Source organism: Chanos chanos, chromosome 1 (assembly GCF_902362185.1).
Source record: "Chanos chanos chromosome 1, fChaCha1.1, whole genome shotgun sequence".
Taxonomy (NCBI): domain Eukaryota; kingdom Metazoa; phylum Chordata; class Actinopteri; order Gonorynchiformes; family Chanidae; genus Chanos; species Chanos chanos.
The window spans coordinates 42909711-42937210 of record NC_044495.1 but is presented as its reverse complement, the minus strand read 5'-3'; the positions used below and the strand labels follow the sequence as shown (position 1 = coordinate 42937210).

Genomic DNA, 27500 nt, shown 5'->3' with positions numbered 1-27500 from the left:
CCCTTTCCCAGACTCCTGCAGCATCAGCAGAATGGAGCAGGAGCAGAAACTGGACAAAACACTGTGGACAAGCTTACAAACAGACACAATCTCCTGACACCATTAACATGGCCTTAACAAGACTGAGCCACATTCACTGAGAGAGGAACTCCACAGGCGAGAGAGAGGGAGAGAGAGAGAGAGAGAGAGAGAGAGAGAGAGAAAGAACTTTTGTGTTGCTCTAATCTTTCAGTATTAGACATGCCCAGAATGTCGACTTCACTGTTTGTTAAGACTTAAATACCAGAAAGAATAAATTAACTGTTTAGTGACTAACTACATGAGGACTCTCTTTTGTTGTGCCAGTCTCTGGTAATTCCATTACTCCTTCACTCTATTTGTTTAAATATTTGTAATAAAGATTTCTTAGCGCATCATTTTGACAGCCAATCCTGGTTCCTGGTTCATTCGTGTCTGTTGGTCTGTCTGTCTGTCTCTTGTTCAGTCAGCTGTGTGTCATGATCTCTTAATATCTCTTCACAAAATGTGTTCTGTAGAGCAAACTGAACAATGCACACAACACACACCACAAAATCATAACACATTCAACATGACTTTGTCATTTATTCTCAAACTCTGAAAATAAACTCGCTACATAATATTTAATACACCCTTCATAAAAAGACTAGACTGGCTGCTTTGTGCTCCTCTAACATTTTGATGGGGATTTGTCAAGTGCGGATGAATAATGTAGGGGGAGGAAATTTTGTCTTCTTGACGTACGTTGTGATGAATGCGCTTCGTTCCATCGGTGAAGAGATTGTGATGAGCGAAAAGGGCGTGATGAAGACGGATACGGTTCATTTACTCTGCCTGGCCTCGTGAAAAGCTGTCAAATACTAGGACTGTCTAGAGACTGCATCACATGTACGCGTAAATAGATGCTCATTCAGGAAGTTTCTCTTTCAGTGCCTTTTCACTGTCTTTCTCCAATCCATGGCAACAAGTTTGTTCATTCAGCTCAGCGTCTGCCTTCGTATCACACTGTTGTCAATAACGACAAGACGCCTCAAGACTTCCTTGGTCTTGTCAGAGGTCTTTTAAAATCTATGATTAAATGCAAATTTTAGCTCTTTCATTCCAACTATACACAAATCTTTGCCTTTACATTAAGTGGTTTACACACAGAGAACACCTACAGATAATGTGGTAAATAATTTACGGATTAAGTATAATGTATCAAAACCAACACATAGAAAAGCACATCGTTTACGTAGTCTAGAATACAGAGAGCCAACCTATACAGGTAAGAGACAACCAGGTGTGACATACTAAATCCAACATTTTGCAGCTGAAAATGCTTCTTTGGTATGGCATAAATCAGTTTACGATGGTGATACTTGTATCCGCTAAATATATCAACATTTAAGGCCAAACGCTTTGTCATATTCCAATAATCAAATTGCTTTAAATGTCACTTGCGAGAAACCACCAAGAATATACATGTCAATTTCCTTACCCAACAAATAAGCGATGAAAGACTTATGAATAGTTCTTAACGAGCAAGTACGATACCGGCATTTCCAACTGACGCATGAACACATCTGTATTTGAGCCGGTTGCAAGAATTTTCCACTCTAACAGAGAGGCTTTCAGACTAACGTCTTCTGAGTTAGTGTTCTAGACCGTTCCATATCAAAGTTTTTGTCGCTGTGGGGAGAGAATGAACACAAGTATCTCATTACAATGCCATTGTTTACTAGCTCTGCGTAACACGCAATTGGCACTCCCATCGCCCTAATTACACCGGCGGATGAATGGGCATTTGTCGGTTCATAATTTCATAACAGCAGAGGAAGAGAAGAGAAGAGAAGAGAAGAGAAGAGAAGAGAAGAGAAGAGAAGAGAAGAGAAGAGAAGAGAAGAGAAGAGAAGAGAAGAAATGAACTCAAAGTCTGGTATTCAAGTATGTTTAAGTTCAATGAAAAAATTGCATAGAGTGCAAAATGGAAGGATAATAGATGATCGTAGTGGACACTAGCCAAACCAGCTAAAGAGTCCAAGATGGCCACTAGCACTTTTAGACGTGTAGGCCCATCCGAATCTTGAAATATTCTGTGTTCCAGTACATGTATTTCTATGGAAAAGGTTTATTCAGCTGGGTTTTTTCCTTCATTTTCATATGGGAAATATAGTGGAGTGGTACTGGAACATGGGGCTTTTGTTGCTTTTTACACTGAGGGAAAGAAATGAACTCTGAGCTCAAAAGCTGTAGCCAAGGCCATCTGTCTGTATAGAGCATTCAGAAAAACTCCATTCAGCTACACACACTCACACACACACCCCCCAACAAAAAAAAACAACAGAATGGTACTCTTGAGAGCACACCAATGTCTGAACTGAGACAAACAAACCAATGCAATCGAGTTCTGCTCGACCTTGATTCTGGTGCTCTTCTCGAGAGGAACAGGAGAGAAAAAACATGAAATTTACAAAAGGTAGAAGGAAAAAAATTATAAAGAAAGACCGACAGGAATGAAACAAAGAGAAATTGAAAGGACACTTGTGTGAAGACACACAGCAGAGGTGTGATAAAACAGTTATCAGTATGTTTGTGGGCCAAAGTGAGAAAAAATTCATATCTTCTCCATCACAAAACACTGAGAGTGGCTATTTAACACAGCTCTTGCATTGTCACGCCGCCGTCCTCTGAGAAAGCAAATCAAAAACCGTAATGAAAATGTAAAATAGGATGAACATGACACCTCAAATGGAAAATGGCTTTTACTTGTGTATGTGTGTGTGTTCGTCTCTGTGTGTGAGTGTCAGTGTCTCTGTGTGCGGATGCCTGTGTGTGTATGCGTGTGTGTGTGTATGCATGTGTGTGTGTCATTAACAAAAAACAAAGAGGAAACAGTGGCTTTGTAAATCACAGAGAGTGGAAAATACAGTTAGTGTGAATGTGTTCACTTAAGAAGGTGCATTCAAACATTCAAACAAAGTCAAGTCAGTCAATCATAGCCAAAACAAAACACGCGGAAAACTAAATCTCTAGCTGCCTGTCTCCATGTGCAGTTAGCCAGTATTACAGAGAGTAGTGCCCCCTCCACACTCTCTTTCTCTCTAACTAACACACACACACGCACACACACTGCCGTCCTGCTGATAAATGTCACGCACTGTGGGATCAGCAGTAGCACTCACCTGTGCAGGAATACTCATCGATCCGAATGAAGCCGGAGTGACAGATGCACATGAAGGATCCAGGGGTGTTAACACACTCTGTGTTCTCCCTGCAGTAGTGTTTTCCCTCCGCACACTCATCGATATCTGCAACAGGGCATCACACTTCGCTTAGTAACAAAGTCACAGATGTTAACCAGAACTTTCCGTCTCATATCCATGCAGTCCTGCAAGAGTCGCCGCAAGAGAGACAGATTTTTTGGAGGGAAAGTTTGGCTCTGAAATCCCCCTTTTCCTATTTAATGAATCAAGAGCATTGGAAAAGGCAATTCTGAACTCTCACTGTGTTAAAGAGCAAAAACTAAGGCTGAAATCTAGCTTCTCCAGTTAGAATAGGTAAAACTGAGCTTTAACCAGAGCAACTCAATGACCATAAAAGACAAAACACAAAAACTGGGAACAGTACTGTCCTTTTAAATTTCATATTGTAGTTTAGAGCCATCATATTAATATGTCTGCTGTCTTAAGACAAGAGACAGAAATGCAAGATAGAGAGCGAGAGAGAGAGAGAGAGAGAGAGAGAGAGAGAGGGGGGGGGGGGGACCAGAGAAGAAGAAGATGGGAGAGAAAGAAGACAAGTGTGGCACTAATAGTTGTATTTCTCGCTCTCTCTCTCTCTCTCTCCTCCCCTGCACTGAACACTCATCCTCATGGAGGGTACACGAAACTGCCAAGAATAAGTATTAAGTTTAGGGAGTAAAGAGAGGGAGAGAGAAAGAGAGAGAGCGCATTTTTGTGTTACTCTGACCTTTTAGTATTAGACAACCCTAAAATGTCGACTTCACTGTTTGCTAAGACTAAAATACTGGAGATACAACTATCCGTCTTCTTTCTCTCCCTTCTTCTTCTCTGGTCCTTCTCTCTCTCTCTCTCTCTCTGTCATCCCTGGCAGTTTCTTCCACCCACCATCTTTCTCACACTCTGGAGAGATTCTCACAATTTCTCTTTCTCTTTCAGTTTGTACTGCTAGCAAAAACAAATGACAAACCCATCACAGCAAAGCCACACAATTCACTGAAACCACTGCACAGCTGTAGAAAATTCTCTCTTATCTTTCCTTATCTTCTTCTTTCTTTAACTAAGCTGTTCTGTAAGGGGTTGAGAATAACTTTCTGGCATTTCCTGTCATTCATTGTAGGAGTAATTGAAAATGTAATGCCTTTTATTTCTGTGTTTTTTTTCCTTTTGTGGGTTAAATCCCTACAGTTGTAATTTGAAATGATTACGGCTGTTTGCTTTTTGAACATCTTCAGGCTGTCTGAGAAATCCTCTCAAAAAACACAACTAACGAGTGTTTGCTTACTGCTGTGATAACGCAGGCATAATTCACACTGTGTGTTTGTGTTTGTGCGCGCGTGTGTGTGTGTGTGTGTGTGCATGTGCACATTTTACAGCAGTGCTAACTGAATGAAATAATGTTTCATTGCATAGGGTAAAAGAGCAGCTTAACCCATTAATTCAGGTCCGTATGTTTAAAATTAAAACACCAGCCAATCTAAATCACACAGGCACATATAAAACCAGGTCTCTGTCATTCTCATCCTAAAACAGGTCAGGTGGAATCCCCTTTCATCCAGTTCTGTTTTTTACTGCTACTTAAGGCACAGTAGACTTCTTCATCCCAGATTATTCAATGCTTAAATGACTTCTGAGGGGAAAACACACTTTCCTTTGACTTTCAGGTCAAAATTGTGCTTTATTCATTATCCGCAATAACGAGATGAAACAGGGTGTTGGGGCAATTGCAACACTGTTTGCTTAAATGTCGGCCTCATGGACATTCAGTACCACTTAGAGCCATCGTTAAAACCTCTCAAAGTGATGTCAGCATGATAAATTAAAGATGTTTCACACACGACTGAGCTCAGATTAACCCCACAGACAGCCTGTCATACGAGACAGCCTGATGTGCATGTGGACAGTAAATTATAAATTAAAGTCGGGAAATCTGTCCATGCTGCTGTAGTATAAACTATAATATGATAATAACATGGTTATTACATATTTAATTTTTACATTTATAACCAATACAGTGGATACACACAACAAACACAAAACAAACAAAGAAAATCACAATGGTCAATTCGCCTCCAGGAGCAAAGTCACTGTGCCTGATGTCCTTCAGCTGAAAAAGTCTGGTGAGCCATGATTGGTGGGAAGCACACGGCTCCTTGTGGCTCAGCCAATAGGACAACAGGTGAATGTGTGTGTGTGCCTGCCTTCACTCATATACTGGATGTGGAATAATACATTATTGTTACTGAGTCTGGTGATGCTTAGGTGTGTATGTGTATGTCTATGTCTGGGTGTGCTTAGGCATGCAGCTGCAGTTTGGCTCAGTGCCAGGTAGTGAACAAAAAAAAGACAAAAAAACCCCAAAAAGGCACAGCTGGCATGAGGGAAGAATGGCGAGGCTACATTAATGATACTTGGGTTCTCATTATACAAACAGAGCTTCACTAACAACCTAAAGTACTCAGTCAAAGTCTTTCCCTGTCTCGTTATCAAAACCCTATCAACTTTAATCACATACATTTTAAATACTTCTCCTGTGGCCAAGCTAACAGTACTTATGTACAACACTGAAACATGAAACAATTAACAAACACTAGTCACCGATACCATCACCTGTCAGTTCTCTCTAAAACATTTTACACCTCATGAACTGCAGCATCTTGTTCACCACAGTGAGCAATGACACATGGCCTGGCAGGTTTAGGAGTATCTAAGAACTAATACCTGCTAGTGAAATTGCACCTCATTCAGTCTTTGACTCTTTGGGGTTATGAGCATAGCTGGCTAAGCAGGTCATTCCCTGATTTGATTGGCTAATCAAAGTTACTAAGGGATAACCGGGGAGAGTGGAAGGAGTCAGTAGGAAAATTCTGACCAACCCAGAGGTACACAAGTCCTGTGAATGACACTTGAAGGTCTGGACAGAGAAACACACATATGGTGGATGCACTGTTAGCTTGGTTCAGTTACACACTCCTGATGAGACTTCAGTTATGACTCAGCTGTGTGTCCTTACACTAGCACAACCTTTAGTAGTCAAACAGTGAGAAATCACCCACGCTAACAAGTTGTCCATACTTGAATGATGTAAAGGTGTGTGTTTCCATGGTAAAACAGTCTGGAGCATGTCTGGAGCATGTCAAGCTCAGTTTGCACCTCAAAGCTTTATAAAAAAAAGTGCTGACTTTCACGCGGTTGGGCACAGTCTCTCTCACTAAGTTTGGTGCCTCACGCCCGTTCAGCTGAGTCTGGACCGACTGGTTGTCACAATCCAGCCTGCTCCTTCCACTGTTTAGCCACGGTTTCCCTCTCTCCCGTTTGTGTTCTGTTTCCTGGCTTCCACTCCACGTTTTTGCATTCGCACCTGTCCACCATCCTCTCATTTGTCTGTGTTTAAAAGCCTTGTCTCACCACTCACTTCTTGCCAGATTATCCTCGCCACTTTTTGGAAGGTTCTCTCGCGATTTCATGTATGTTTTCTGACTTTTTGCTCATGTTTTGACTTCTGCCTGTTTCCTGGATTTTTGCTCTTGTCTTGCCCTTTTGGTTTTTGTATTTGCCTGGACTGTTTTGCCCTCCTTGTCTTTGACCTGTGCCTGCTCACTTTTGATTACTGCTTTGCCCTCCTCTGTACCTCTGCCTTTTGTATTGGACTGATCTCGAGTTATTTAGGACTCTGCCGGGACTCAAACCACTTTTTTTGCCTGATCCCCATTTTTGCCTGTTTGTGAATTGACTGCGAACACTGCCTGCTGTTTTCTGTTTTACTGAAATTTTCGATCATTAAAGTCACCTTTTTAAAAACAATCTCTCAAGAGTCTGCTTCTGGGTCCATATTCTGTATCCCAGGCCTCACAGCCTGTGACACTGGTGTCCTTTTCACTCAACCCTGAGGTCATCTGTCAATTACCAAGTTAAAATCTCACCTGATTCATTAGTGAATGCATATTTCCTTTATCTGAGATAATGAGCAAATATTTGTTTTTCTCTTAGGGAAAGTCCTCTGTAGCAGACACAGCAGGAGATACTTCAGCGTCGAAGACATTCTAAAAATAAAGATCACTGCCTCAGTGCTCAGTCTGAGAGCAGTGACATCTTCAGAGCACTGTTACTCATCCATCTCTCTGGTCTGAGAGTGTTGTTAATGTTGTCACGGCGATGAGAATCCCCCACAGCATTCCATATCCATTCGAATCTCTCCTAAACTGAACCTGTCATTAAGCTGCAGTCAAACAGTCTGCCTATGTCTGCCTCACAAGGAAACTTTTGCCAAAAACAATTATTCCCTTTCCAAAACGACAGAGGGGCAACTGCACGATAATGTCCAACTAATGAGAGGAGTGGAAAAGCCCAAAAAGGTGTTATAATATGTGTGTGTGTGAGTACAATGTGTGTGTGTGTGAGTATAATGTGTGTATGTGTGAGTATAATATGTGTGTGTGTGAGTATAATGTGTGTGTGTGTGAGTATAATGTGTGTGTGTGTGAGTATAATGTGTGTGTGTGTACCTTGGCAGTAGGCACTGTCATCTCTCAGGGCACGGTAGCCATCTCTGCAGCTGCAGCAGGCTCCTGCCTCCAGGTTAATACAGTCAGAATCCTCCACACAATTACTGCTATGGCCCTCAGCACAAAAATCATGCCCTGTGCCACACATACACAGACATAAACACACACACACACCCACACACACAGAGCAGACCAGTTACTGCTGTGTAACAACACAGAATTCATGCACTAAGCTTTAGAGAACATCCAGAGTAAGTATAAATAGTAATATAAATAAATGTAAATATTGGTTCTACCTCGGCACACCCTGCAGCATCTGTCTGTGAGTGTGAGCTGCTCAGACTCAGGGCAGTTCAGCTCCGGACAGGTGAATCCCTCTATCCTACGCATGCTTCGATTCTGACATGTACAGTGATACAAGCACACACACACACACACACACACACACACACACACACACACACACAAGCACGCGCACACACACACACGAACATAACATTAGCTTACATATCATTGATTCAAATAAGTAAAATAATAAAAACCAAATTGAATATACATCCGACTCTAATTAGTTACATTAATTCATAAAATTAATTTTGAAAAAAATCATTCACACATATCCCACACATATCTCACACATAACTCATATCTCACATTACACACTGTCCAGACATGAATATTCAAGACATACAGAAGAATTTCACTGCTTGGCATATTCTGAACAGGTCAGTTGAGACTGTATTAGTATACTAGCAGTAAGAATGATTCATCGTGAGTGTTGGATCTGTGAAAGCTTATGTAAAAGTCCAGATCAGGTTTATTTTTCTGAATGACAGTAACACTGAGAGTCTGGGTGATAAATGCTAATGGGTAATTTACTCACCTGACACTGAAAAAGCAAACAGTTTCCAGCAGCGTCTCTCACACTTCTCCGTTCACCCTCCACATACACTCTCCCTCTGAACAGGCATATAGCTGTCAGCATACACAAACACACATACATACACAGACACACACACAAAAGGACAGATCAGATCCCTCATTAAAAGTGAGATCAGATTATCAGATTTCAAAGCAACAAACAAACAAACAGTCTAACATTATCATGAGTCACAGCAAGAGCTCATTTTCTACACAAAAATAACAGCAGTGAAGATGCCTTGCTAAATATCTAAGATCATCTCTGCTGCTACAAAGATGTTTCCAAAGCAAAAAAAAAGTTTTTGAGAGTGAATGTTTGGAATTTTAGGACATTTCCATAGAGGAAACTAAACACATCGCAAATACTTTTTCTTTGTTCTTTCTTTCTTTCTTTCTTTCTTTCTTTTTTAAACAGGTAGTACGGCATGACTTAGACACAGCTTCTCTCTCAATACTCAAACATCCATTGGCTGTCTCATATTGGCGTCGCCCATGGTAACACAGCTCTTTGAAGTCTGGCCTTGAATAATTTATGTGTGAGAGCAAGCGCGTTTCTGGGGTATCCTAGCAACAACAGGAGATGTGGTCAGTTGTCAAGGCAAAATGTGTGATTGTGCACTCTGAGGCAGGGGGGTGTTGAGAAGCAAGGGACTCAGGGAAGAGTGTTGGAGAGTGCAGTGAACACAGAGAGAGATGGAGAGATGAGAAGAGAGCAAGAGAGAGAGAGAGAGAGAGAGAGAGAGAGAGAGAGAGAGAGAGAGAAAGTTATGTGATAGAGAGCTGAGGGAGGGGTACTGGAGTACAGCGAAAGGGGAGAAAGAAGACTGAAGGGCAAAATTATTCAACTCTGAGAGAGAGAGAAAGAGAGAAAGAGAGAGAGAGAGAGAGCGAGAGAGAGAAAAAGAGAGAAAGAGAGAGATTCTCAGGTGTATGAGAGGCAAGTAAGGAGAAAGGCATCTAAGAGGAGAAGAGAGACTGAAGAATAGAAAGAAACAGAGAAAATGAGAGTGAGAAAAGCAATAGCAGGGATAAAGAAAATAAAGAACAAACAGACTATATATTTTAGCAAAGAGAAATAAAGACTGATAGGTTGAAACAGACTGAACAGATTGATTGAAGCAGATTATAAAAAGACTACATGTTTATAAGACATAAGCGTGTAATGCAGAGATTACAAATGTTTACAGAGAGTGTATACCTTTATCCATGTATGTGTTTGTGTCCACGTTCATGTAACAGTCATGCTCATGTGTTATCACCTTGTACACACATGGTATGTTTGTCTTCTTCCTGTATTATTATTTACGTATTTATTTGACACTGGAACACCTTCCTTACTTATGCTATAAATCTGAGACATCGTGTTTGCTTAGGAGTATACAGTAACAGTTTGTTGAAATTTGAATTTTCCAGGAACAAAAAAACAGATGGAGAGACAGTATGTTTTACGTTCGCTAAAACCAGTAACAGGTGCTGTTAATTTGTTTGTGCAGAAAAAATGAAACAGACAAGCGTAATGCATCCTGGGTGTGGTTTATCTGATGAAAGGTAGATGTAATAATCGATTAACATGCAGATAAAAACTCTTCTCCATTAATGACAGCACATTTGAGGAAAAATAGCACTGATCAAGGCAAGGTCAGGGAAGGTCAGTATCCAACCTAAGAGTAACCATCCAATCCACCAGAACTTAACATTCTGGTTGAGGACACATTCTGGTAAAGCAAGCTTCTGAACTCAAATTGGAAAGTTTAGCATTGCGTGAAAAAAGGTGTCATTTGGCAAAATATATGCAGCAAGACTGGAACAGCCTGGTGTCAGAGCTGGTATGTTTGAATCACTTTTATCTACAGCTGTGCAAACACAGATACACAAGTGATCGGCGGTCTTTGTGCTCTGTGTTGATCTGTTTAGGATTACACAGTCAGCCTCTTCTTCTGAAAGTTAACCCATTATTAATGACGTCATTTAAACACACTAATGCAGCTGTTTGCATAACACCACCCTATTTTAGAGTCCTCCACCCCCGAAATGTTGTGTTCCCCCTCTCATAACGAAGAAAACTCCCTCAGGAACGCCAGATACTACTCATTAACTTGAGTATTCATTCAAACATCCTCAGCACAGACAGGTCGCTAATTTACGACCAGAAAACTTTTACCTGCATACTTCTTACATCAGCTCCCATGAGTTTATGCCAGTGCTTACAGCTTTACACATACTAAGACTCCAGTATGTGTGTGCATGTGTGTGCGTGTGTGTGCGTGTGTGTGTCTGAGAGAGAGAGAGGGGGATGGTGTACTGTTTCCTTACGTTGGCACTCTTTGCAGCAGGCACCAGAGACATAGGCAGGAGCTGTATCAGGTGGGCACTGTGGCTGAGGGCAGAAAAAGCTCTCACACTCCACTGTGCCATTCTACAAACAAACAAACAAACAAACAAACAAAACGGTTATCCCAATTACAGTGCAATTAAATCGCCATTCTGTTAGATCAAACAAGCATGACAAAGGGACTTTAAGTATGTGAGACAAGATCACTGAGGAAAAACCTTTTTTTTTTAATTGTTTGTTTAGAAATAATAACATCAGATGCCCAAAGCACAATTTTGTGCCTTACGTGAAAGATAATGTGCCATGATGTGTGTCTGAGCCTGCTTAAGCCAAAGGTCTATGTTGGTCTATGTTAAGAAGTGTCAACTTTTCTTTTTTTAATCATTTTTTTCTACTCCCCTTTTTCCTATTTCAGAATGCCTCATTATGGGAAATCTCACAAACCTTCAGTCTTCACTCTGTCTTTCAGTCACTTCAGTCAGAGTGTGTGAGGCTTGCATGTCGCTTCTGTCAAGTGTGACTCTAATTAGGAATGGTTTAGTTTTGTAAAGCGACATAAAGTGCGATTCATTTAACTCCACCTGCAGTTACCATGACAGAGAACAAAGTTAAGCCTGACAGGACTCTTGGCTGACACATCCACCCAAAACCATAGCCAACTGGGTTCCCTCAGCCTCCAAGCAACAGCTGGCAAATGGTCCAGAACTGGGACTGGAATGGTGAAGCCAAGATGCAGGGAACATCTCTGCACTTCTATCTTAACTAAATACATCACGTAGCAGCCCCTAACAACCAGCTCTGACCATACCACACTCTCCCGGCTCATCCCTGGACCTACAACTGAGTTTCCAGAGGACCGTGGAATTCCTCAGCTGTCTCCAGGGTCAGACTCATAGATTGGCAGTATTTTTAACCTTCTCTGGGAAGCTGACCATTTTATTTCTGAATTACACTAACAGAGTATTGCTTGCTTTGATCCCAATAGACTGCAACAGGCCAAGCCCCTCCCCCACACCATCTCCTGCTCTGCTGATCACCTACTGAGCATGTGCAGTTCTTGCATCTGTCTGTCCAGGTCTCGTCCTCTCTGTAAATTTCTCCATCCAGACTGCAGGTCTTCTCACAGTAACAGCCATCCAAATCCTTCATCTTCTCCTCCGCATGGGCCAGCTATGAGAGAGAGAGAGAGAGAGAGAGAGAATGCAGGAAGCTGTTGCTTTATGCAAAGACAGCTGAAGAAGACTAAAGCAAGTACGGAAGCAATTTGGAAAGCAAAGGAATAAAGATACAGAGAGATGGCAGAGAAAAAGACTAAGAGACAGAACTGGGTTTCAAAAACATCAGTCCTTTCTTACTTAACATAAATCACATTATTTTTCTTAATCCAACATTCACATATAGAAGTCTGTCCTTTGTCTTCTTTTAGTATTGCACTACACAGACACAGAAACCTCCAGACATCTCGCAGGCTGTAAGTGTGGAGACAGCCCTACACAGACAGTGAATTATGATCAAACGAAGCAGCCAAGCCAAGGATCATGCTATGAGGGGACCTGAATGGGTCTCTTTTGTAAAAGCTAAAAGTTTAAAAGTCTACCTTGCTAGAGGTCTTAGCCAAAATGTCCTGTAGCTCCATGATCTTCTGGACAAGTCCGTGGAAGTCATTGCAGGTGGGGCAAGCTGGAATATGACACAGCATTGATGAAAGTTTCAAGCATTAAGAAGTGGCAATTAAAACTTTAAAACAGGATCATGCTGAGAACTCCATTTGCTGTGATCCCAACACAGTCTCACGGTGGCCATAACAAATCTCTGGCTTTGTAAGAAGGGCTCAGAGAAACAGAGACAAACAAAGGTCACATAATACTGTCTCCAAGGTCAGGTTTTTTCTGCAGCCAAAACCCTGGCAAAAGAGGCGGTGAAAAATTGTACTGGTTGAAGAGAAACGAGTGTGTGATCCTTGCTTGTTTTTTATTGCTTTTATTGATTCTTGGTCAGCATATTACCTAAGGGAGAGACACAATGTCTTTATGTTAAAAGGTGCTGGTACATTCTGAGCTGTACTCACTGTGGTTCAGATGTCTTTATGTTAAAAGGTGCTAGTACATTCTGAGCTGTACTCACTGTGGTTCAGATGTCTTTATGTTAAAAGGTGCTGGTACATTCTGAGCTGTACTCACTGCGGTTCAGATCCGGACACTGGGAGATGTAACCTTGTGGTATAAGAAGCAGCTGAACGTCTTGCATAATACCCTGGCGGAGGAGATAGTGCTAATGTCATAACCATTCACATGCTCCTGCAAAAAACCACCACTCTGATATCGACTGAAATTTTAGTCACAACTACAATTCTGAAGCTGCTCTGACCTTTGGCATTCACAAAAAGAGCTGACACAACAACCACAGGTATAGAAAACTTCCACAGGCTAGCAATAACAAAAGCTAGCCAAGTTAATCCAGCATTTGCGAGGAGCATCTCTAGATATTGTTCAGCTGAAATCTTTGATGTTAGGTCTGAAGTGGATAATGTCAGAGCAGATGTCTCTGAACAACTGAATGAAGTGCACTCTTGAGTATGCAGTTAACACTTAACCGTTGATAGAATTGCCCTCACTGGCCGCTACGAATGAGTATCTATCATCATCAGCATGTTGACTTAAACTAGCATACACCCAACCCATATGACGCTCTCTAAGGCTGTCATAGGGCTGTATAAGACTGGTTATACACTCTGGTATATGAGCATGATATCATAGTTTTAGCACTGGTTCATAGCGATCACATCTCCATATCGGATCACATCTCCATATCGGTCTAAAGTTTCTAAGAAATGTCCTATATAAGACCACTGGACATTATTTGTGAGACAACAAATAAACAAACATACAAAACTATGATACTCTGTGTAAGTTCAGAGTGAAGTAAAATATCTGTAAATTACCTTAAAAAAGCCATGGGCATCGTTTCGTTGGCCGAGCCAGATAGTGGTTCCCATGGGGAGATCCATCAATGGGACTTCCACAATCCTCTCATAGATCCTGGCCATGAAAGAGAGAGAGTATGATAAGTCTGTGTCCCCAACTCAAGCCCCTCTAGTCCAGCCTCACGACCATCCACCCAGAACCAGAAACTCATCGAATCCTCATCAAGCCTTGATTGGTTATGACAGTGAGTCTAAGCTCCGGTTCTGGGGACCCAAAAAATAGCACATTCCTGCAACAGCCTTGCACTGACACTCTTGATTCAAATGGTGTACTGATCAATGGGCTCGTGGACTCTCGATACAGGTATGCTGGTGCTTGGTATCACCTAAACAAACAGTCACAAGTACAGTCATCTCCATTTGACACATTTGTCAACATCACAAATATGTTTTCCTGTGTTCTCCTCTGCCTTATCAATTGTTACTTATTCTGCCTGCATTGTCAGTTTAGTCATGGCCAGTAAAGGACTTGAACCTGCATCTAAGCTTGACTGGAGTTTAGAAACACTGAGGTACAGCATTTGATTTGATTTGATTTGAACTGGTTTATGTTGCAGTAGGAGGAATGCTCCGGGTCTGACGTTTGGACATCAGACATGAACAATGTGTTGAGCGGTATATGCCTCTGTATGGTGTTAGATTAGCTGACAGCTAAGTGGTAACTGCAACACCTGCAGGTAAAGTGTCACACTGAAATACAGTCACATGTAGAAATATCTTTGCAAAACAACCAAAATAAACCTCTGTGAAATATACTTTATATGGTCCCATTGAAATGCACACGACAGCCTCCATCAACAGCAACTCCAGAATGTGGATAAAACCAATTATTTTTCTCGCTACTGATCGCGCCCCATTGTGGTTTACTGTGGGAGCGATGGCATTTTATGCCAGGCGTGTCATGACACCCACCTGCTGCAGTCTACGTGGAGGACGAGGTGGGAGCCACTGACGGACAGTGACAGCTTGTGCCAGCGGTCATCGGCCAGGCCGTAGGGGAAGACCTCGGCATGCGACTGCTGGCCCTGAGTTCTGTAACGGAGACGCAGCTCACTGTGCTGGCCACTGCTCTCCAGCTCCAGAAACCTGAAAGAGGGGAAAAAACAACAAATGAGTGAAGGAGGCTGTCAAAGGAGAGAAGCACTTTGACAGTTCAGACTAAAAGCTACTGCTGATATATACCCACAGGTGATCTGACACATTAACACTGCACATTCAACTCAACAGACTGAATAAATAACACAGTGTGAAAATCAGTACAACACGTTTGCTTGAGCTTCACCGCACAGATTAGCTTTGTACACATACATCCAATTAAACCCTTTACTACTGCTTAGTTTGTTTTGTTTGTTTATTTGGGTTTTTTCCCATCCAATGTACATTATCCACTGTAGTTCTAAGACAAATTTTGTTGCCATTCTGTTGTCCATGTTCAGTGAAGGGCTTAAATTGTGATGTTTCAACTAGGGCTGTCGCGGATAACATTTTTTGGGCTCCGGGGCTTCAGTCGTAAGCAACAGCGTATATTCGAATGGGGGGTGGGGGGTTCTTCCCATGCCTCGGGAGGGACTCAGCCAGACTTTTCTCCAAAAAAAATGGATGTTCCCAATTCCTTTTTTGCTTCTCTTTTATTTAACTATTCGGATCAGTTACAACTATTTTCCAAGAAAAGTAAGTGCACGTCACGTGCATGCACCCGCACATGTATCTACGCACGCACCTTAGGCGTTTTAATTAATGTGATCTTTTATTTCGGCATTTCCACCGTGCGCGACCGAAAATTTACTCCTGCAGTGTGTCAGAATGCAGCATTTTTGTTGCCGGCTACTTCACAAAGAAACGGGTATGCCCTCTGAAGGTCTTTAGTCAAGACTTTGGCTGTGTCCAAAATGGCATACTAGAGTACTGCATACTACATACTAGCCTAGTATACACTGCGTACTGCACACTACTCCCCACGCTAGTATGCAGTATGGTACAATTATGAGATGTTTCGTGTAGTGCACTACACTACATTGCCATTGTCGCTGTCCGCCATGTTTTTAGAAAATTTTCGGAAAGTTAGAGGTTACCGCGTTGCATCATGGGATGCAGTAGTCAGCGAAGTGAGCTCGGGACGTATACTAGAAATTTTCGCCAGAGTAGTACATCATCCGGGTAACTGTAGTGTACTGCAAAATTTTTATTTGTCACGTACTGCATACTACTTACTACTTTTACGTCACAATTAGTATGCGAGTAGTATGTAGTATGCCATTTCGGACACAGCCTTTCTCTTGGGCATAATGCTAACCGTTAGCGTACTGACGGAGGCGCAAGCGTCTTAGCAACAGCCTTGACAACAACACATTTATTGATTGACACACAAACAGATAAATAAGTTTTGAACTGAGACGCGCGGTGCATTGTTCGTGTTATTACATTGGGATAGGTCATAATGACTGGGACAGAACATGATAACCGTCTATGTAAGCGCCGAAGACAAGTAGCTACAATACTGCTATTATTATTATTTTAACTGTGGTGAAATTTCAACCGGGACAATTTGGTAACGAATTTTGAAAATTGAGTGTTTTACTGATATTTGTCGGGACTCGGAACACCCAGCTTGAAACCCATACAAACTGGGAAGTCTGGTCACCGTTTGTGTAACGTTACTGGTTAAACAGTATAATATCCATCAAGTATAAATATTGTGCAAGAATGTGCTGACAAAACATATTTTGCAGTTTGCCTTTACTGATAGCGTACATGTAGTAAAATAAAAAAACAAAACAAAAGAAAAAAAAAAAACGAATATCAAAATCCCAAAATTGAAAACCTAATCTTAGTTTCAACACAGAAATGAAACTGCCTGTTCTGGTGGATAACCCACAGAGAACTAAATCAAGACTAAGACCAGTCCACACTGCATCTGAATGTAACAGCTAACTCTTACAGTGCTCTGAGCTGTGCTCTTGTACTGTGTGTGTGTGTGTGTGTGCATGTGTGCTGCAGGACAATACAAACCAAGGCTGTCAAGAAACCGGGAAAAAAAACCCCCTGCTTTTACAGCTACACCAACAAAGACATCGATTCTTCTCTTATCTTCCGACCATAAAAGGTCAAGAAAATTCTAGACACTACCAGAGATTCATGTGTAAACTTATCACGATAGAGGCGAAACACATTAAACACTAGGTTGATTAACAATTAATACTCACTCACTCACTCACTCATGATCTTAGCCGCTTATCCTAATCAGGGTCATGGGGGATGCTGGAGCCTATCCCAGCGCTCATAGGGCGAAAGGTGGGGAAGCACCCTGGACAGGTCTCCAGTCCATCGCTATTAGTTCAGGCAGGATTAACTATTAATGCAGGTAGGATTATTAATCTAGGGAGGAATATCAGTCAGTCAGTTGCTATCACCCAACCATCTGATCAGATGAGTTAAATAAGTAGAAATTGAAACGGCAGACAAAATAACAAAATCAGCACTTTAAATAAGTCAAATCCTACATTTTTCCTCATCATGGAGGAATCTTCTAGAGGGAGGTGTTATAAAATATTCAGATGATATTCCCTGTGTTCTTCTTAACCTGAGTCTAACAAGGCTTTGTTTAAGGATCTCATCTCTCTGGGCTTGGCTGCCGCAACAACTACCACCGACTCTTTGTCTTGTTCTTGAATAGAGAGAGAGCAAGAGAGAGTAAGAGTTAGAGAAAGAGAGAGAAATCAATGCTGCCAGTTCTGTTCAGTCTAGGCTGCCGCTCCTTTACATGTCTGTCAGTCAATTTTGGATTCATGGACCCGACAGGACCCCACAGAACAGTCTAACTCAGGTTCAGTCAATGACGTACTTAACAGTACTGAAGCTGTATCATAAAACATTATACTCAGCCATAACTTGATTTAGCTTGTATTATTTCTTTAACAACCTCTTTCCTCTACAGTAAATTGCAAAATACAGTGTCTTACACACAGCGCTGTCGTTTGAGTGTTTTACACCCCTTGTTGGTGACACATTGCTCCATGACGTTTCTAAGTTCTGCTCTATCAGACTGTTGACCTCACCTCCAGTACCAGCACTGGTGAGGAGTCGCTCTTTTCATGGGAGAATGGTTTGTCATCCTCATGGCTTTTACATTAAACTGTGTTAGTCCAGGGATATCTTTAACCCAGGTCTGTCTGCAGTCTGGGGATACACAGATCTCTGCACAGTGGGAACCAGTAAGATAGAACTTTTATATTGTACTATGTATGTATTTAGCCCTTTATGAAAACATCTAAAAGAACCATCAAGCTTTAGGATTAATGAAAATGTAAAGACAAAAAAAGGACCATACTTTTGAATCAAAGGGTGGCAACAATTCTCCTTAACATTCTCCTTCTCCTTGCAAAACACAGCCCTCTGCTATAGTCCTTCTCAAACAGACCTGATTTAAAGAAGCTGGAGTAGAGTTTGAGAGAACATCTACATGCACTGAGACTCTATAGAAGGATAAAGTTTGAGAGAACGTCTACATGCACTGAGACTCTATAGAAGGATAGAGTTTGAGAGAACGTCTACATGCACTGAGACTCTATAGAAGGATAGACTTTGAGAGAACGTCTACATGCACTGAGACTCTATAGAAGGATAGAGTTTGAGAGAACGTCTACATGCTTTAAGACTCTACAGCACAGGAGCTGCCTGCTGTGGGTATGTAGGATGCTGTGAAGCCTGTGTTTTGGTCTCTCTTTGGTCTCACAGAGCGGCAGGAGGAGAGAAAAACTAAGAAACAAGGGGAGTAGCAAGGGAGAGAAAAGTAGAGAGGGAGAGCTCTGAAGCGTGAACGGCTCAACCTTAAAGGGCTGTGTAATCAATACACGGTGTGTTTTAAAAATGTCACTGACTAGTTCAGTAATCAGAGATTCTACACACACACACACACACACACACACACATACATATACCATATACACACACCACACACACACACACACACACACAACTTCTCCCTCTCTGCTGAGATTCAGTGTCATTCAGCCCAGATATGAAAGGCTGAAAGACATCACTCTATCATCACTCAAACATAATGTCAACAGCTCTGTGTCCTCAGGGTATCCTTCTTCTCTTTGTTTTCTCCTTATCTGAGAGTACCTTTCCCACCTCAGGATTAAGTAAGAGAAAAAAAGAGAATGGAAAAAATGTCCTTTTCAGGGGTAGAATGTGTGGGGATTAAATAATAATCTGTCATTAAAGTAATATGAGATTATGGTGTGTTATGAGGTCGTCATGACATTAGGGATAAATGACTAATCCCTGATCTTTTTCTTAGTAATACCCCTTCTCAAAAGAACACACACACACAGACATCACACATAACATCTTACGTTCTATCGCATTTTCCCTGTTCTTATGTTCATTCTATGTCTATATATGTCTATATGTCTATATTGTCCTGTGAAGCACTTGGGCCATGTAATTTTGTGCAGTGTAAAGCACTTTGAGCTGCAATTCTTGTATGAAAGGCGCTATACAAATAAAGTTTATTATTATTATTATTATTATTATTATTATTATTATTATTATTCATAATAATAATAATAACAACAACAACAATAATAATAACAACAAACATAGTGTTATTATTATTATTATTATTATTATTATTATATTGTACTGTATGGCCAAGCGCTGAGCAGAGATCATCACTAATCCCTCTGACCAACCAACATTGGCTGATGAATAATGAAATTACACCAAGATGAGTCATATGTGCATTTTAAAAACAGTCCCCAGTGAAATCTGCAGTATTTCCTAAGCAAACCAGCTAAACAACACAAATGACTATCAAATCATTTTAAATACCAATGCATAGCCTATTTAAAACCGCACTCCGTTGACCTCTGTTAAAAAACAGCATTGATGCCGTAATCATAGGAGCACAGTTATTTAATGGCATTTATTCTCTATATGTTGGACAGAAGCTTCTGTAACTGGCACATCCCCACAAGCACTAAAATAGAATGCAACCAGATATTTTCTCTGTATACATCTAGTGCGGAGTTTGCACAAAATTCAAACAAATTTGGATTTGTTTTTGGACTTCCCACCAACAAATTTTGTAGATTCCAAAAACCATCATCTCCTTATCTCCTGCATGCTTCATTTACAATATGCATGATCAATGAATTGATCAGTGATATTCTTTTGTCTACTTACTGGGAAACTAAAGCGAGGAATGGTTTCCATAAACAATTTTTTTTAATTACTGGTCTCGTGTAGATCAGCAAGAGTGTTTTGTTAACTGAAACCAGTGTCAGTCGTGTATGCGCCCAGGGACAGAACGCTGATTTTGGGTTACATGAAGAAGTACCTCTGCTCTGCGTGGTGGATGGAGAGCAGCACTCCGGAGTTCAGTTTGTCCTGTTTGAGCGTCAGCAGGAGGGTAAACTCAGACCTCCCTCTGAGCATCTGTCGTACCCGCTCCGCAGCCGCGGCTGAAGCCTTTACGCTCCTCCATGAGTCTGACACACACAAACACAAAGAGACAGGAAGAGAGGGAAGGTGACAGGAAGGGAGAAGAAGACAGACAGAAAGAGGGAGAGGGGTTATTTCCAATGACAATGTCTCTTATAATGCTAACAATTAATTGTTATTGTAATTATTAACTCTTTTATTATTATCAGTAGTAGTAGTAGTAGTAATAGTATTGTTATGGTTCGTATGTGCTGTGATTATACTGTAAGTTTGCAGTCGATGAACAAATAATAATTTGAGCAATCTTTCTAATACAGCACCATCTGACACGCAGAAGGTGGGAGAGAGAAAGAGAAAGGGGGGAGGAGAGAGAGAGAGAGAGAGAGAGAGAGAGAGAGAGAGAGAGAGAGAGAGAGAGAGAGAGAGAGAGAGGGGTGTATGGCTGAGAGTTTATATCATACACAGGCAGTTTTACTTGCGTGGCACTGTCCCTTTTAGGTACTAAATAACTGAACGTGCGTGTTGTGTAAAAGAGGACTGTGTAGAGTTCTCAAAATGAGCCTTCACTGTACTGCAAACTTACTGTGTGGATTTCTGGATTACCACTCTAACTAAACTGTCCACCCCTGTAAATTGTGAGGTTTTCCCAAACTACCCTATAGGTGCGTGAGTGTCAGTCAAAACTGATCATCACTACAAAGAAATTCTTTTCCACATCTCAGCCAATCAGAATTCAGATCCTCTAATCAGTGAAGAACTGTTATGATTCATGTTTTCATGTCCATTCATGTTTTGATTCTTGTCTGGTTAACATATTCATGCATATAATTTCCATCAAAATATTTTTTCACATTGACCAAACAGAGCTTCTGAATGTGACTGTTATTACACTATTCCTCCTCCTTCTGACCTCCTCCTGCTCTATCACTCCTACTGCCCCTTCACAACTCCTGCTTCACCACACTTCTTGTTCCATAATATCTCCTACTCTATCACTGTTCCCCCTCCTCCTCTTCTCTTACTCCTTTACTCCTGCTCCACAACTCCTACCTCATCATTCCTTCTCTATCATGCCTCCTGTTTATCACTCCTCATCCTCCTCTACCACTCCTTTTGCTCCACAATGTTCCTCCTCCACCTCTGCTCTTCCATCATTACTCCTCCTGCTCCGTCACTACTACTGCCCCTTCACACCTCCTGCTTCACCACTCTTCTTGTTCTATCATACGTCCCACTACATGACTGTTCCTCCTCCTCCCCTCCACCTACTCCACCAATCTTGCTCCACAACTCCTGCTTCTCCATCATTCCTCTGCCACCACACCTCCTGTTCTACCACTCATCCTTCTCCACAAACATTCCTCCTCCATCCCTGCTCCTCCTGCTCCATCACTCTGTTTACCCAAACTAACTTGGGATATTGTTTTTTGTGCCTTAAGTGTCATCATTAAGACCGTACTGAGGCCTCATGCCTCAGTGTGTCAGGATAAACAGGAATCAATTTTTCCATCACCTTGATCTCCCAAAGTGTGAATTAGCAGTTGATTTAGGACTTTTTTCCCTGGTGGAACTACACAGAACCAATGAGAGAAGTAGACTAGCAGAGTTTCTCTGATATCTGCATGTCTTTGCTTCTGCAGCACGGATGTCTGTACCAACTTAATGGAGGCATTAATAAGTGATAAGATCTGCTCCAGAGCGACTGGCATCAAAGAGAGCTCATTTTTCGCTGTGGGTCTGCAAACTCACACACTACCAGATGTGACACGAGTAGCGAAAGCTATGCAGCTTCAATCAATGCCACAACTCTTAAAACAATCCTATTTGTACAAACACTCCAAATCCAGCTGGTATTAACACACTTCAGATAGTGGGAATGAAACACCACAGCAAAATTTCTCCACCAGGGAAGAGAGTAGACGTGTGTGTGTGTGTGTGTGTGTGTGTGTGTGTGATACAGGGAAGAGAGAGAGGAAAAGAGAGAATAAGAGAAGGACACACAGAAGTTTTTGTATGTGTACATGTGTATGTAGAGAAAGAAAGATGGAAATGAGACAGTCATCGGGCAAGAGAGAGAGAGAGAGAGATAGAGAGAGAGAGAAAGCTGATGTGTTGAGAGGTAGGGAGAGGGTGTGAAAGGACATTTGGAAAGAGAGAGAGAGAAATGATGAGCTCTGGAGGCTGCAGAAGGCCGTCTCTCTCCTGGGTGAAACAGCCTGTCAAAACATGGAGGATGTCTGGCCTTTACCAGACCGCCAAACACATAGGGCAACAGGTTCAGCCAACACGCACACACTCACATCATGCACACACGCACCATGCACACATACATACATGAACACAAACACACGTGCGTGCGCGCACCACGCATGCACGCACAAACAAAAACACAATCACACACAGACACACACACACACATGCACACACAAACAAAAACACAAACACACACAGACACACACACACACGTGCACCTTCCTACCCACACTGACTTTGGGTTCATGAGGCAAGATGAATTGGAGTCATGAGCTGAACCTCAGAGTTTCCTCCACAAATCACATTATTCTTAGCCATCAGAGAGTGAGATGGCACTGTTCTCTTCCAAAGCTCCAGCTTCACTGGCTTGTTTGATTCACCAACATCTTTGAAGACTCAAGCTCCACTGCAGTGCTCAAAGAATGTCTTTGAAAACTTCAAAGGGAGTGACAAAAGAGCTCCAGAAACACCAGACGAATAGAACATGGGGAATAAAACAAGTTCCATAGACGTTTCTGATGGATTTTAGAGCTTTCTATAACATAAAAGCGGCATAATGTGAAATACCCCAAGATAAAAGAGCACTGGACAGTTATTTTCAAACATTAGTGGTCCCTTTTACCACTGGGTTAACATTCTCTCTTACACACTGTGAGAAATGATAACCACTAAATTATAGAGGAAGAAAGAGAGAGACAGGGAAAGAAAGAGAGAGAGCGAAGGAGACAGAGACTGGGGGAGACTGATCTGCAGTCAGACACATGGGAATATAAGGAGATTCCAGCTGTTGATGTTGTAAGAAGCATCCACACACCCAACATCTGGAGCTGATGTCATCAATCTAAACACAGACAGGTGCTGTTTCATTTACCACACGACACACTACTCCCAGAGATTCTATATTCAGGTTAACAGTGCTTCAAAATGCACTACAATCCCATCTCCTCAAACCAGGTTTGAACTTCAAATTTGTCAGAGTCCAAGAAATAACCGAAACACAACACTCTGAACAACATGAGTCTGTGAAGTTGGATATTTGTGAGAGGCACAGCTGGACAGGAGGCCTAATGCTGACTACTGACTGACTGAAGAGTGACTGAGGTTCAGTGAAAAGGAGGTAGGAGGCTATGGGAGCACTGGAGAGGCAGATTTCTCACTCCCAGTCATCCTCACTGCTTCTCATCAATGTTCTCCATAAGTTACCATGATCTTTAGTCCTCCATTGCCCGCATAGCCAAGTGTCTGGAAGACTGTGCTGAGTTCCTTTGGAAGTCATGAATGTCAGGTCTAGGATCAGTTTTATACACTTTTGTTTAAATGTAACCACTGTGAGAAAAACAGCATGACTTACTTCAGATGTACACATCTACTGGACAAAACCGACTCACAATAGCTTGACCCAGAATAAGCTCTTTCGAGAACATTCAAGGAAACCTCAACCCAACACCACTTATTTTATCAAAAAAAAAAAAAAGCCATAACATGCAACAGTGCTCAAGACCTGGGTATTGGAGAGGACAAACACTACACCCGCTGATCACTGGTGCAAAACAAACTGAAGAGCAAATTGATGGCCGATCTGGAATAAGCACTTGGATTAAGGGTTTGTAAAGAAATAAGGAGACATTTTAACAAGATACACTGGGAATGTGGGCTGGTGTTTGTGAGAGGTTTGGTTGTCGTGTCGCTGGATAACAGTCCATTCAAGACCGCAGCTCACTCAAGACTACAGCCCACTCAACACCACAGCCCACTCAAGACAACAGCCCACTCAACACCACAGCCCACTCAAGACCACAGCCCACTCAAGACCACAGCCCACTCAACACCACAGCCCACTCAAGACTACAGCCCACTCAACACCACAGCCCACTCAACACCACAGCCCACTCAAGACCACAGCCCACTCAAGACTACAGCCCACTCAAGACTACAGCCCACTCAACACCACAGCCCACTGAAGACCACAGCCCACTCAACACCACAGCCCACTCAAGACAACAGCTCACTCAACACCACAGCCCACTCAAGACCACAGCCCACTCAAGACCACAGCCCACTCAAGACAACAGCTCACTCAACACCACAGCCCACTCAACACCACAGCCCACTCAAGACAACAGCTCACTCAACACCACAGCCCATTCAACACCACAGCCCACTCAAGACTACAGCTCACTCAACACAACAGCCCACTCAACACCACAGCCCACTCAACACCACAGCCCACTCAAGGCAACAGCTCACTCAACACCACAGCCAACTCAACACCACAGCCCACTCAAGACCACAGCCCACTCAAGACTTCAGCCCACTCAACACCACAGCCCACTCAACACCACAGCCCACTCAACACCACAGCCCACTCAAGACAACAGCTCACTCAACACCACAGCCCACTCAAGACCACAGCCCACTCAACACCACAGCCCACTCAACACCACAGCCCACTCAAGACTACAGCTCACTCAACACCACAGCCCACTCAAGACTACAGCTCACTCAACACCACAGCCCACTCAACACCACAGCCCACTCAAGACAACAGCTCACTCAACACCACAGCCCACTCAACACCACAGCCCACTCAAGACCACAGCCCACTCAACACCACAGCCCACTCAAGACAACAGCCCACTCAACACCACAGCCCACTCAACACCACAGCCCACTCAAGACTACATACCACTCAACACCACAGCCCACTCAAGACCACAGCCCACTCAAGACCACAGCTCACTCAACACCACAGCCCACTCAAGACCACAGCCCACTCAACACCACAGCCCACTCAAGACCACAGCCCACTCAAGACAACAGCTCACTCAACACCACAGCCCACTCAAGACTACAGCCCACTCAACACCACAGCCCACTCAACACCACAGCCCACTCAAGACTACAGCTCACTCAACACCACAGCCCACTCAAGACTACAGTTCACTCAACACCACAGCCCACTCAACACCACAGCCCACTCAACACCACAGCCCACTCAAGACAACAGCTCACTCAACACCACAGCCCACTCAAGACCACAGCCCACTCAACACCACAGCCCACTCAACACCACAGCCCACTCAAGACTACAGCCCACTCAACACCACAACCCACTCAACACCACAGTCCACTCAACACCACAGCCCACTCAAGACCACAGCCCACTCAAGCCTACAGCTCACTCAGCACCACAGCCCACTCAAGACTACAGCTCACTCAACACCACAGCCCACTCAACACCACAGCTCACTCAACACCACAGCCCACTCAACACCACACCCCACTCAAGATAACAGCCCACTCAACACCACAGCCCACTCAAGACCACAGCCCACTCAGAGTCTCCGCTCTAATTAGCATTACAGTCATCAGAACTAAACTGGCAGAGTTAGTACAGTGTGTGTTTTGGAGAAGAGAGACTGAGAGTCCTGGCTGCGACAATTTACAATGGTGTCTCACCCACTCTCCTCAGGAAGTCCGCCGGCTGTCTCACTGCCTGACTGCGGCGGTGAGCTTTGTTGGCACAGTGCACAGACATGAGGCAAGACATCTGGACCGAAGGAGATGATGTCACTAATCTATCCAGCATCTCAGGTCGATAAAGTCTCTCTCACTCTCTCTCTCTCTCTCTCTTTTTCTCTCTCACTCTCTCTCTCTCTCTGTGAGGAGATTTGCCAGCCTGGCCAAGTAGCACCACAAACTCCTGTAGCTGATGAACAAGCAGCAATTTGATCCCCACACTCGAGGAGTGCCAGAAAGGAATGAACACAACGGGGAGGGCAGACTAAGACAATCCCATTCTAATCTTGTCTTCCTTTTTTTCCTTTATCTGATACTTCCTCTCTCACTCTCTTCTTTTTACATGCTGTCTCAGATTGTTTTCATTATTTTCATTACTGTTTTCTGCTCATTCATTCAGTGCAAGACCGGTCGTGGTCATGGTTTAATCACTTACCCGTTAGCACATTTACACACACACACACACACACACACACACACACACACACACTCAGATGAACTCAATTACTTAATTTACTCACTGATTCATTTAATCACTCTCACTCACTCACTCACCTTCTTGCCCATTCATTCCCCTACACACACATTCATTCATTTATTTATTCACTGACTCATTCATGTATGCATTCATTCACTCACTGAGTCATCTAATCACTTATTCATTTAACCGCTCTTTCACTCACTTTTAAATCATTCATTTATTTATTTATTCACTCACCCACCCATCACTCACTCAGTCACTCCACCATTTCTTCTCTCAATCACCTACTTAATCACTCATTCGTTCATTTGTTCAACCAGTCGCTCGCTCACTCAATAACTCGTCCAATCGTTCATTCCATCACTCACTGTTATCCTCACTTCCAGGTTTACCCACTCACCCACTTGCTCACCCATGATCTAGTCAAGAGTAATCTGGACTATTTTTCTCTCTCTTTTTTTCTCTCTGTCATGCCCTTTCTCTCTCTCTCGACTGCTCTCTCTGCTTGCAGGAACACTGGAGACTTGGTGTAAGCGTAAAAGTCGCTGGCTACAGCTCATTTAGATTCAGCACGCAGCAGTGCCATGAGGGAGCTGCCTTATCAAAAAGCTTGCCTGTAATCCTGCTGCTAGCCCGCTGTCCTCTACAGGACCAGAGAAGTCCGCAGTACAGACCTGCCACACACCCCAATTAAGCCCAGTCTGATAGGAACCACCTCAGCCCACAGAACCCAAGAGGTGCTACCTGTGTGTATGTGTGTGTGTGTGTACACGTGCATGTGCGCTTAATCTATTGTCATTCACTCCATTATTTTAGCTCT

The 27500-nt window shown here is 42.7% G+C and overlaps 1 protein-coding gene across 1 annotated transcript in view; it reads right to left on the bottom strand.

Moving 5' to 3' along the window:
* Positions 1–27500, bottom strand: part of nell2b (neural EGFL like 2b) — a 45808-nt gene that overhangs the window by 17326 nt on the left and 982 nt on the right. The window contains exons 3-13 of the mRNA XM_030777675.1: positions 20324–20474; positions 14893–15066; positions 13939–14035; positions 13178–13250; positions 12595–12677; positions 12039–12167; positions 10979–11081; positions 8628–8719; positions 8041–8143; positions 7745–7879; positions 3183–3308 (exon numbers count right to left, since the gene is read on the bottom strand). Of these exons, the coding sequence (XP_030633535.1) occupies positions 3183–3308; positions 7745–7879; positions 8041–8143; positions 8628–8719; positions 10979–11081; positions 12039–12167; positions 12595–12677; positions 13178–13250; positions 13939–14035; positions 14893–15066; positions 20324–20474 (1266 nt within the window). The remainder of the gene's footprint in view (positions 1–3182; positions 3309–7744; positions 7880–8040; positions 8144–8627; positions 8720–10978; positions 11082–12038; positions 12168–12594; positions 12678–13177; positions 13251–13938; positions 14036–14892; positions 15067–20323; positions 20475–27500) is intronic.